The following is a 13,071-nucleotide window of genomic DNA, read 5'->3' on the forward strand; positions in this document are numbered from 1 at the left end:
AGAACAATAATAGAACAGAAAAATGTTTCATACACTGCAAACCAATAATCTTGTTTAGAGCAAGCCGCATGTTGTATTTTTCTCTGATGCATTATGAGCATCAACAATTTACTCAAAGTCTCCACTAGTGTTTTCTACTATTATGACAACCTTGACTTGCATAAAGAAGGAAAAACATTGAGTGAAATAGCTGTGCTATCTGAAGCATAATCAACAAGAGAAACATAATTTGTAATTGCGAAACCCAGGACTGGAAGACTGGAAGAAGCTGTCTAACAAGGATGAGCAATACTTGAAGATAATATCCTTAAGGAATAGAAAGAAGACAAGCGTTGAACTGTTAACAGAACTGGCAGAAGGCACAGGTGTCGTTGTCCATCCATCAACAGTCCAAAGAACCTTTGACCATTGTTAAATAGTCCAATTTCTGTGTTCTTGTGTATATATTAGCCTTTTAGACTTGTTCCCCTTTCTTAACAGAGGTATTCTTACTGCAGCACATCCTTTAAATCCTGATTTTAAGAGTGACCTTCGTACTGTTGATTTATTACTTGGTGACAGAATGATAGACTGGTGATACGCTGCTCCTGTAATGGCTTTTTATGAGGACAGAACTGAAACAGATAATAATAGCAGAGCAGTTCATATTTAAAAAATGGATGTTTGTTTAATTGTTCTGATTATGTGTTTTACCGAGTTAAATGATAACACATAGCAGATCTTTTTTTTTGTTTTATCTGGCTTTGTGTACATTTCACATGTTTTGAGATGACAATATAAAGAAAAGATGTAGTTGTTATCACAGTAATACAGTACCAGTAAGAAATTAAAGATACTTTCACTTTCAGATATTTTTGTACGTTTTAGTAGTTGGACATGTACAAAAGTAGCTGCTTAACCTTTTTGTGGAACAGTATTTGAAAGGCATCAGCTGCAATGTTTCTATTTTCAAGTATTCCTTTACAGTTCACACACAAGTACATTTAAGAGCTTTCAATCCAGGAAAATTATGGCAACCGTGAAGACTTTTCAAAGTTATTCAGCTAATCTAAACATTTTGTTACAATTTCGAAATACAGTATTTACAAGGCAATCCATAATGATTTGTGGCAAATCATATATATATATATATATATATATATATATATATATATATATATATATATATATATATATTAGCTCAAAGAGCCAGCTGCCCAACGTTTTGATATGTTGTACATATCTTTTTCAAGGTAGCCTGTGTTTGAATCAAAACATTGGAGGTATTTATAGGTTTTTGACGGCATGACAACTACTTGTTATTATTTTTTTTTTTCTGGTATGTGGTCGCATTTTTCAAACAACTATTTTGCAAAACATCTACCGGTATTTGGCGATACTCAAAGGACGACAATTGATATGAATCTGAACCTCTTGTTTGAGCGAGGTTTCTGGAAAATCGCATGAGCGAAAACGAGGCAGCGTTTATTATTTGGCCTAACCCTATGCCTAACCCTATCCCTATCCATATCGCTAACCCTAACCCTAACCCTAACTCTAATCCTCCCTTTAACCATTCTGACACCAATCCTTTTGTGATACAACTGTAATTGTAAACTGTTTAGTTAGAGTAAGTGCATTTTCCTCACACTGCTGTTTTTATTATTTTGAATACAGCTTATTTTTATTACAAGATATATTGCATAAATTCCCTATTCCTTGTAGTTACTTTTTTGGGCTATGATTTATTTTGCACCATTGGCAGTTCATCAGCATCCATTATAGGGCATACACTGATGTTATTACTGATCTGAACACAGAAGATTGCCTGTGCTTGATGGATTCCAACACCAGCAGCCCTAGAGCTTAAGCTGAAGACAGGTGACATTAAAACGCTGCTGTTCTGTTTGAATATCAATATTAATGGTAGTATGAGTTGAAAATCAATACCAGATTCAACTTAAGCTGGTAAATGTATGACAGTCACTTCTTACCATCACACCCTTGACCCAGCCGAACCGGATTGGCTGTGATTCGGGCTTATCGCCCACAGTGGCCTCTTCATCGGAGGGTTTGTCTGGGGTCTCCTGTGGGAAACTGCCTTCAGATCCCCCTGGAGGAACCCTCTCACTCTCCTGGAGAAACAAACATGAAGCACCCATTTACTAAATTATTCAATCACACAATACTACACACTAGCTTTTATTAGCACAAAAGCCTTTGCAGGTGTAAGTGTAAAGCTGAGGGAATAAGAAGCCACTTTTTCAGGAACAGTGGCTTAAAACCTGGTTCCTGGAGAAATTGTTTGAGGCAACTTTGCTGTATCAAACCCTGTTTCCCTTGGTGGGCCAGGCAATGGCCTGAAATCTAGTCTCCTGAAACCAAGTGGCTTTGTGTTCACTCAGCACAGCATGTGAGCATCTTAACCACAATGCAAAAGAAGCCAGGCTCATCTGACAGAGGACAGGGCAAAATCTGTAAGAGCAGTGTATCACACAACACTGCCCCATCACATAAGCACCTTGTATCTCAGTTCATGTAATATAGTAGCAACTTATTCATTTCTGTATATACCGTATAACAGGAAATTTTGGCTGGTATTAAATTTGGCAGATTTGCTACCTTGATAGATTTTGACGGTTTTTGAACTGGCGTTTTTCACTTAGCACGTTCACAAAGAAAAATGACACAGTTTTGTATTTCTATTTTTAATTTGAAAAACATTCAAATACATGTTTACTTAATGAAATTTGTCTTCTAAAACAGTATCTTATTTACAGTAACTCGTTATAGCATCTACAATGTCACAGCAGCACCTCTGAGAACAACAAAGAAAGCCTCCTGAAAATGAGTTATAGTATTTATCGTTCTTATATGGCCTTTAATTGTAAAATACTAGTAATTTGAAAGGATTACTAGCTGCCGTACACGTTAACGATAGTCATTTCCTAACTCTCAGTTTTAAAACTTAGCTATGGTCCACTAAAATAACACAGTAAAATGATCACAGTGTCATTTCGTAATTGTAGGACAGTATTGCCACGTAGGAACACTTTAACAATAAAGCCGAAACGAAAATGCTTTCAATTTCAAACTAGTTAATAGACACGCATGCACTGGCAACATCAGCTCGGTTGTATACGGTGCAGAAGTAATTTATTTTTTGTTTAGGGACTTAGTGATACCTGCACGGTGTAGAGTCCTGCATCGGGAGGAGTCAGCTGACTAAGCAGTGTTGTTCCACCCGATACGCATGCCAGCGTCAGTTTGTTTGATACGTCGCAAGATCTTTTTAAAACGTCTGCTTGGTGATATTAAAAAAATGTTTGTGAACGAGGTGAAACAAAAGATAGCGCAGGGTTTATATCATGTAGCTCGAGATGTAAATGATAACTGTGGAATTATTTTGGAATCATAGCAAATGAAAATAATAAACATGTGACTGGATTCGTTGCTTGTAAAACCTGTCATTATGTTTTTGTAAACGACAGTCACAAAACTGGCTCATCATCTCTGCGAAAGAATAGGTGTAGCTCCCTTTCAAAAGGAACGCAAAAGTAATAGACAGGTATTTTATAATAAAGTATGCTAGGTAGCGATAGTTAATATGTTACAATGTTAAAAATATATGCAGACCACTAGAGAAAGCTACCACGCTGTATAGATATCTGTGTAGGAATATCTGTGTGTGAATGTGAGAGTCTGTGAGAGTCAGTTGACGCAAGCAGTAGGTAAAGGACAGGTCTTATTAAAGCGGGTCGGGTCGGTCGCGGGTAAGAAGACGGTTTTGCAGCAGGTTGCGGGTTTGGGTCGGGTCCTGTAGTAGCGGGTCCGGGTCTGAAGCGGGTAGTAAAAATCCGACCCGCGCAGGATTCTCACAAGGTGGGTGTCTTAAGAGTAGTATCGACAAAAACAATCCAAAGCAAATTTGCACCATTTTCTTATAGACTTTCTAACAAGTCTGGCATAAACTATTCTGGCTGTTACAGTACTTAACTAATCCCTTGTTAAATAAATAAATACATAAATAAATAAATAAATAAATAACACAAAACTGCTTAACATAATAAAGACCAGTCCTACAGGTACCACAGTAGCAGGCGCGGTTTACACTGCTTCGGAGTTTCTGATCGCATATAAATTCCAGATTTTCTAAATCCATTAATGGAAATATCCGGTCTGCTTTTAATTTTTTCCAGCAAATTGGTTTTACTGTATTACTCACGGCCATTCCCATACTCACTTTGACATCCGACACATTCTTTGCCTTGCCCTGCGCTTCTTTAACCTGTGTGCTGCATACCAGTCTGTCAGAGGGCGGGATCGCTCACTGTATACAACATTCTGATTGGTGGAAGGACTATTGGTGATCCAATCAAAACCCCCAATAAAGCCAAAATAAATTCCTCGCCAACATTTCTCATTATACGGTATCTTGCTCTACTGCTCCTATTACGCACTAGACTTGCCTGACCTATGCACCACTTTACTGGATCCTCAGCTAATGCACTATCCTTGCACTATTGCAGTACTATGTAATTGCAGATATAACTTATTGCATCCTAGTTCATATTGTATTTTAGTAGCATTATTTGCATTTACTGTAAACTACACAGCATTTAAATAATAAGTTTGCCTTGTAACCCTTACAGCCCTGTAACACCTGTAAGTCACCTTGGATAAAGGCGTCTTCCAAATAAATAAATAATAATTTCTAACTGCTGCAAACTGAACCATACCCTAGAGACTGTGTCACACAAGTAATAAAGGAAAAATATTGAGAAACTGTTACATGGCTCCCAGAGATCAATACACAATGCCTGTAAACAAATAATAAAAAAAACAAGGCTCAAGGTTACTGTTACTAGTTCACAAAATATGAAGTAATTTGCCCAGCAACCACCTCTATACTCACGTCAATGGCGTAGCGTAGAACATTCAACGATGGCCGACTCTTCTTGAGTTTCCCTGGCGCTGCAGTATTGGCGTAAAACGCGTAATGGGGCACCTGGTCCAGAGTACTATAGATGGAGGGCCGTCTGTGATGCTGCCGGGCATTCAGGTATAGAACCGGATTCGGACTTGGCGATTCCTGGGTCGGAACCATGACTAACTCATTGCTTTGGGGTTCAGTAAATGGCTGGTTAAGCACGTTCACAGTGCTGCTGTGCTGGTGGTATGTAGAACCGAGGCGCGGGTCATCTGTGTAGCCGTTATAGGGAGAGACCGACTCCTTGTAAACCGTGAAGCGGCCGACTTGCAAAGCAGCCGCGTTGTCCTTATTCAGATCTGAAATGGAGACAACCATCGTAGTGGTAGACGAGGACACTTGGTCCTGTAACGGAAAACGGGAAGCAATGAGTTCTATGTAGAAACACCGCAAACACACTCCGGAACTCGTCGACTGGGGTTCTTTACCTGTTAAAAATTGTAGAAGTGTAAAATTGAGCATGGACAAACAATGGACTAGACAATTATGTACTGTAGTTATCCACAGACAGTCAATACACAGATGGAGCTATTTTCGTAGCTTAAACACATCCACACTTTATTTTATAAACTGTGAATTTGAAATAAATAAATACAATCTTGTAAGTTGTTATTTTTAGCAAGTGTGATCATCCAAACACGCAGTTCATCTCATTACTTTTTGAGTGGTTACCTGTTATCTGTAAAACCTGCATTTAACTCAATATGCCAACGAAACGAGAGCACTATATTAAGTACCAAATATGTTTTTCTTTGGAAAAATCAGAAAACGCGCTGCGTGTATGTAATACATTATATTTAGACCTAACATTTGCAATTAGAGTAAGCTGTCATAATAATAGAGTTAAAGAGAACATTAAAATGACAGGCACAGTAGATAGATGCTAGGTAAAGGCTCACGCAATTACAAAATAGCCTGTCCTTAATTGAGGACAATGGCATAGTATGTTAGGAGGCTGTGTGGTCCAGTGGTTAAGCAAAGGGCTTGTAACCACGAGGTCCTTGGTTCAAATCCCACCTCAGCCAGTGACTCATTGTGTGACCCTGAGCAAGTCACTTAACCTCCTTGTGCTCCGTCTTTCGGGTGAGACGTAATTGTAAGTGACTCTGCAGCTGATGCATGGTCTCTGTAAATCGCCTTGGATAAAGGCGTATGCTAAATAAACAAATAATAATACTGTTAAAAAGGCGATCCGGTGGTGAAATTATCAATAACATTATAATCTGCCCTTTTCAATTGCTGTGTTGCAGACTAGCTACTGTAAAAATGCTACAACTGTTACTTCTAATACAAAGCATTTCAGTACTAAAGCAATACAAAACACTTAAAATCATCAAGTATATTTATAAAATATTTCCAAAAAAATATTTATCAATCAATCAATAAATACATAAATAACAGCTCTTACCTGCAACAAATTCTAAAGTAAAATTGTTTCTCAATAGTCCAGTAATTCTGTTTTGCTAAAACGTGGTGACTGTTTTTCTTTTTTTTTTTTTAAGGGCAACTAAAGTATTTGTTCTGTCTGTAACTCTAAAATGGTGTGTGTTCTCCCAGTTTGGTCCTATTTATACTGACCCAGAAAACCTGTCTAGTCTTGTAAATCCAAATATTTTTTTAACAAGGTATGAACCCCCCCCCCCCCCCCCCCCCCCCCCCCCCACACACTTATCTCCAGCATTGTTTTCAACCCAACAATCTCTATTGCAACACTGTATGCTAATCGTCTTGAATTTGTTTAGTTCAATAGAGTCTCTGGTGACGTGAACTCATCAGGTCAGTACATTCTGAGCAGCAAAACAAATACACGTTCTAGTCTGTGAAAGGTGTTTTGAAATGCTCACTTTAGATTAGCACCGAAAACTGTACTACTTAACATTTATTCTAAGAAAGTGAAGCAACACAATTAATTTCAAATTGTACCATTTGTGATACGGAAACGCGCTGCAGGACATTTACATTATATACCATTCTGTATAATTCAGTGGGTCCCGAACAAATCCTTATTAATAGTTCTACAATATGGAAGCTGTCTATTCTGCAATCTCACATTGTCTGCCTTAAATCAATGTAAATTTGACTGTGAAGTCCGGTACCAAGCCATGTGATCTTTCTTTTCTAAGTGTGTATTGAAATATATTTCTTAAATACGCGCATGTCCCGCGGTTATAAAATCCTTGTTCAAATCGTTTGTCATTTATACCTGCATCATCCGTCTGCCCAAAAAAAAAAAAAAATCAAACCAAAAACAAAAACCTTCTGTAATCCATCACACGGTATAAAAAGGCCGATTAGAAGGCTTTACTATAATGGTGTCTTTCACATTTCTTACTTATCGTATTGTACGTTTTGCTCATATATTATATCCTGGTATTAAACTGGTATCAAGACTGACAATGCAGATTGCTGATGTGTCAATATTTAGGATGCAATTGAATGCAAATTTAAATTGAAGCCTTGTGTATTAGCAGTAATGACATACGAAGGGATATTTGCCTAGGCGTGATAAATGATTCTAGTCAATGGACATGATGGATAACGTTGTCTGAATGTTCGAACAATGTTCAGTGGTGGCAGAATGGGACCAGCGAGGTAAGCTGAGGTAACACGAAGACATGGCTTAACTTGGTTTCAGGAGACTGCATGGCACACCAGGGGAGACTTCTGGGGACTTGCGACTCAATTTCAGCAAAGTTTGCTTTAAAATAGTGCGTATTGTATTGCGTACCATAGCATTTTAAAATTGTTTTTACATACAGTATTTATAATGTTGTCATCTTAATGCCGGTGAAGAATGACTGCAATGGCCTTGTTCACTATAAACAATATGGTTTCTTTTGCGCACACTAGACTAAACATACGCAGACTCGCTTAAGAACCCAAGAAAGAATACTGTGGTATGAAATAGAACATAATTATGTGAGACTGCATTTTAAAATATCATTTTTCATGCTTAATCAAAATATATTTGCCAACGTTATACTGATATGAAACACAGTGATTTACAATCCTTCAGTTTGTTCAAACTCAAAATACTCATCAAAGTGTTGTATTTTGTTGTTGAAATATAAAAATATCTCTCTGTGGATGAAACAGTAATAAACCTGCATATATAATAATAATTATATATGCAGCTGCTTGATGAGATTCTTGATGAGAAGCTGCTTGATGAGATTCTGGGATCAATAAGCTATTAACAACCAAACGAGCAAGATGGGCTGAATGGCCTTCTCTAGTTTGTACACTATTTATGTTCTTATGTTCTTAATAATAATAAGAAGAAGAAGAAGAAGAAGAAGAAGAAGAAGAAGAAGAAGAAGAAGAAAAAGATATTACGAGAAGGATAACGAGTCGAATCGAAGAGATGCAATTACCCTTTCTCAAAATGTAACAGTAATTAAACAGAAACAAATATAAAAATTAACAACCCATGAAGCAAACACTAGATTGACAGACCATTTTCTAAAAACGATCTTTGTAAACATATCATTAAAATAATAATAATAAAAAAAGAGAGAGAGAGAGAGAGAGAGAGAGAGAGAGAGAGGCAATACAAATGACACGTTTTATGAAGAAATTCTAATTGTGGTATGAAACTTTTACAAACACAAGCACATTATATATATATATATATATATATATATATATATATATATATATATATATATAGGCACGAGAAGCTGGATTATAGGCTATTCAACACTTTCAATCGTTTATGCCGTTAAAACATTTATTTTAGTTATAGTGGTTCAGTAATTCGATTCATTATTTTGAAATCACACTGGATTTAAATGTTTTTTATACAAACCACGGTTTGAGAGCAATAGCTGTTACGCGTTTATATAATCAGAGAGTTGATATTAGGCGACTAATTCGGACAAAAATCGAACTCAAGAGGACACGTTTTTTCTGTTGAATTGGTTTGTGACTGGTTTCAGTGACGAATATGGATTTGTAGCACAAACTGTGTATTTGTTAATAAACATCTCTTTAAATCCACATCACCATTTTTAGTTTGAAAATATAATTAACTGATTAAAATATCAAAGGGCACATTTTTTATTGGTTTATATTTGGGGAAAATGCACAACAAGCCTTTAGTTCATGTATAATAATGCCGCATATGTATTCCTTAACATTTAGCTAAAATAAATGGGGATTTGATTTTGACAAAATAACCGAAAATGATAAACATTTGTAGAATAAATACAAATTAACTATTAATTGACGTTATTTAAAACCTTTCTATTACACGTGAACATACCTTTTTGTATTTTGTTTTAATTAGTAAAACCTCGGTGAAACGCCAGGGTTTCGATAGGTGTACTTAAATCCAAAATAATTGGTATTGTTCTTTTTATGCCGGTTTTTTTTAAGGGGATACAAGGTGTTAGGACACAAGTCCCTTGTCTGTAGATGACAGGTCCCATTTGTTTCATTAACGGTTACTATGGCTAAATCAGAAACCGCCTGCTATATTACAATATCAATGTGTTGAGCAGATTCTGTGTTGCAATTAGTCGAACCCGTTGAGGGGCACTAATTCCGAGTTATAGGGTCTTCTTGAAGTAGTAATTGGTCAGAATACTAATAATCTTTATTTGTTTCAGAATTACCGTAATTACTATAGGTGCTGTAATGACTTTTGAAAATGAAAAAAAAAACACATTTGTATATTTGAATTTGAATTAAATATGTTATGTTCTTCTTGAATCCATAGGCCTAAAGCTGAAGGAACACAAAGCCACTTTTTTAGGAACAGGCCTACGCTAAACATGCATGCAGAGACCGGGAGACCTAGTTTGAGGCAGATTTGCTGTATCAAACCCCAAATCTCCCCTGGTGTGCCATGCAGTGGCCTGAAACCTACCCGAACCCCAGCTGGCAGTGTTAGAACATAAGAACACAAGAAAGTTTACAAACGAGAGGAGGCCATTCGGCCCATCATGCTAGTTTGGTTGTTAGTGGCTTATTGATCCCAGAATCTCATCAAGCAGCTTCTTGAAGCATCCCAGGGTGTCAGCTTCAACAACATTACTGGTGAGTTGGTTCCAGACCCTCACAATTTTCTGTGTAAAAAAGTGCCTCCTATTTTCTGTTGCCCCTTTATCTAATCTCCATTTGTGACCCCTGGTCCTTGTTTCTTTTTTCAGGTCAAAAAAGTCCCTTGGGTCGACATTGTCAATACCTTTTAGAATTTGGAATGCTTGAATCAGATCGCCGCGTAGTCTTCTTTGTTCAAGACTGAATAGATTCAATTCCTTAAGCCTGACATGCCTTTTAAACCCAGAATAATTCTGGTCGCTCTTCTTTGCACTCTTTCTAGAGCAGCAGAACTGAACACAATATTCTAGATGAGGTCTTACTAATGCATTGTAAAGTTTTAACATTACTTCCCTTGATTTAAATTCAACACTTTTCACAATATATCCGAGCATCTTGTTGGCCTTTTTATAGCTTCCCCACATTGTCTAGATGAATACATTTCTGAGTCAACATAAACTCCTAAGTTTCTTTCATAGATTCCTTTTTCAATTTCAGAATCTCCCATATGATAGGAAAAACAATGTATTTATTTGCCCTCTTAACCAAAGCAGCCGCTACCTTGCTGATGCATTTAGACATTGAAGACTGGCATATACCAGATACCAGCTGGTACAGTATATGGAATGAGCCGGTTGTGTAAAAGCTTAAGGCAGCAGTAACCATGTATGACATAGCAGCTGGTAGTCACACTCTGTAGATCATCATTTAACCCTGAACATAGAATTGCTATAGCCTGTTTATTATTATTATGCTATAGCCTGTTGTTATTGTAAATATTTTTATTATTATTATTTTTCTTCCCAAGACTTCAAACTGCTCCTGCTCGAACACCGTGTAACCAATCAACATCAAACTTGGCAAGTATCATCCCGGATTCAATTCAGATGCTAAAAAAATGCACTCCTGTGTCAACCAAGATGGCTTTTCAAAATCTTCTTCTTGGGAACCGGTGAAGTGACTGATCTGAAACATATGTCAGCAACAACCAAACCCACTTCAGGTTTGGCAAGAATAAGTTGCTGCGATAAATTTAAATATCAAAATGGCTGCCACCAAATTCGCTGAAACGCTCCCCAAACATCAAACTGCTTCTGGTTGAAATAAAACGTTTAACCAACTAAACTTGGTAGGCATTATCCTGGGGACAATGGAATTCAAATGCTGACTGATGTCACCTATGTGCATTTCTGTAGGGCAAGGGAGTAGCCTATATACTATTTCCAATTGGGGATGTGTCACCGAATAGAACCAAACAAACATATTACCAGTTGTCTGGCTTCCCAAACGTGCTAGGTGTTGCAATATCCCCAGATTCAAGGAATGAAAACATCATCATTCTTAACTGTGTAAGTTTTATGTGATGCTCAGTGCATTATCACGGAGGTAGTTGCTAAGTACCCTGGCTCATGCCACAACTAATTTATCGTGGAGAACAGTGCCTTGTTCAGAAAATTCAATCAGGGGCTTCCAAATGGAGGCTGGCTAATTTTAGAATATATTAAATACATAATTAACATATGACCATTCAAAAACATATGTAACAAACGCATATTAATGCTTAACATTTTGATTATGCTTTTTCACAAACATACAGTCAGATATTGCATGTAAATAATATTAATATTGCATCAGAGAATACATTGATATATATATATATATATATATATATATATATATATATATATATATATATAATTATTTCTATAGGCACGTTGTATTATTATTATTATTATTATTATTATTATTATTATTATTATTATTATTATTATTATTATTATTATGTAGTCATTCAGCAGACGCTTTTATCCAAAGTGACTTACAGAGACAATAGGGGGTGCATCACAACTGCTGTGCTTTATCTTTTTTTGGACTTCTTAATTTGACCTTTTTATGGAAGGGGCTGCCTTCATTTATAGCCTTATAGCCTTCCTTATTTTAAATTTAGCATTGGCTCTGGACCTTTTGCCGAAAAGAACAGTTTTATGTGATAAAATATAATCGAGCAAAAGCTCAACTTGGGTGGATATATGGTTAAGAATATATTTTTCCTTTCTTTTTTTCCCATTGTTACGACATGTGCGCTGCCTTGTTGTTTTTCAGTTAGAGAAGTCCAGGATATCGAACTGGGACTAATTGACTTGTTAAGGAACCGGATAATCACTGCCGTTTCAGTTGAATCAGTCATTTGAAAATAAAAACGTTTAGTTGGCAAAAAAACAAACAAAAAAAACCCCTGTGCAAATGCATTGCGAACTCTATTTTCTCTCTAAAAATGCACCTTGTGAAAATCAGTCTGAAAGCGTCTTCGTGTTCACTCAGCTTAGGTGTTTATGTTTTTGACAGACATAATCGGCTGTGCTCACATCATATAATATTAAACCCTGGCAGTTAAACACCGTTACATCAAATGTTTAATAATTAAACACAATCGTATCTCTTATGCAACAGCTTTGAAACAGTGATACCGTTTTAATTTTTTCGCTGCTATCTTTAGTGGCCTTAAAGGTTTTCCAAACAACAAACACAAACAAACAAAGCAGCAAAAGAACCGCGATGAAGATAACACTATCTTTGTAGATTTCGTTACTTGGCATTCATAGTCGCTAGGATATGGGTGTAATAATTAAATCGCCGGTTTAGTATTTATACACTTTCTACACTGTAATGTGTATTTTGATAACGCTTGTGTTTAATGTGTGCCTCTAATGCATGTTATCAAACGTTTAAAATAAACAAATAGATGTCTCTAACGTATGTTGCGTTTAATTCAGAAACGAGGTGGTAGGCCTACTAAAAAATAATACAAAAAAGACACGTAGTTATAAATGGTTATAGTCAAATGTTTGTAAAACTACAGTTTTCACTAAAAATACATGTGTTAAATGAACAGGTTTAACCCATTAACCCATAAATATATATATATATATATATATATATATATATATATATATATATATATATATATATATATATATATATATATATATATATATATATATAGGTAGTTATTGGTTTATATTAAATTTGAGAACACAAGCTGTATTTATGTAATGTAT

The 13,071-nt window shown here is 36.1% G+C and overlaps 1 protein-coding gene across 2 annotated transcripts in view; it reads right to left on the reverse strand.

Annotated features, from left to right (window-relative positions):
* Positions 1 to 6,489, reverse strand: part of LOC117398349 (solute carrier family 12 member 3-like) — a 48,509-nt gene extending 42,020 nt beyond the window's left edge. The window contains exons 1-3 of one of the 2 annotated variants that reach the window (XM_059016824.1): positions 6,378 to 6,489; positions 4,895 to 5,314; positions 1,974 to 2,114 (exon numbers count right to left, since the gene is read on the reverse strand). In XM_059016824.1, coding sequence (XP_058872807.1) covers positions 1,974 to 2,114; positions 4,895 to 5,287 — 534 coding nt within the window. In that variant the 5' untranslated portion in view covers positions 5,288 to 5,314; positions 6,378 to 6,489. Of the gene's footprint in view, positions 1 to 1,973; positions 2,115 to 4,894; positions 5,398 to 6,377 lie in introns of both variants that reach the window. The other variant, XM_059016825.1, reaches the window with a different exon arrangement.
* Between the last annotated feature and the right edge of the window lie 6,582 nt (positions 6,490 to 13,071).

This window comes from Acipenser ruthenus, chromosome 54 (genome assembly GCF_902713425.1).
Source record: "Acipenser ruthenus chromosome 54, fAciRut3.2 maternal haplotype, whole genome shotgun sequence".
NCBI lineage: Eukaryota > Metazoa > Chordata > Actinopteri > Acipenseriformes > Acipenseridae > Acipenser > Acipenser ruthenus.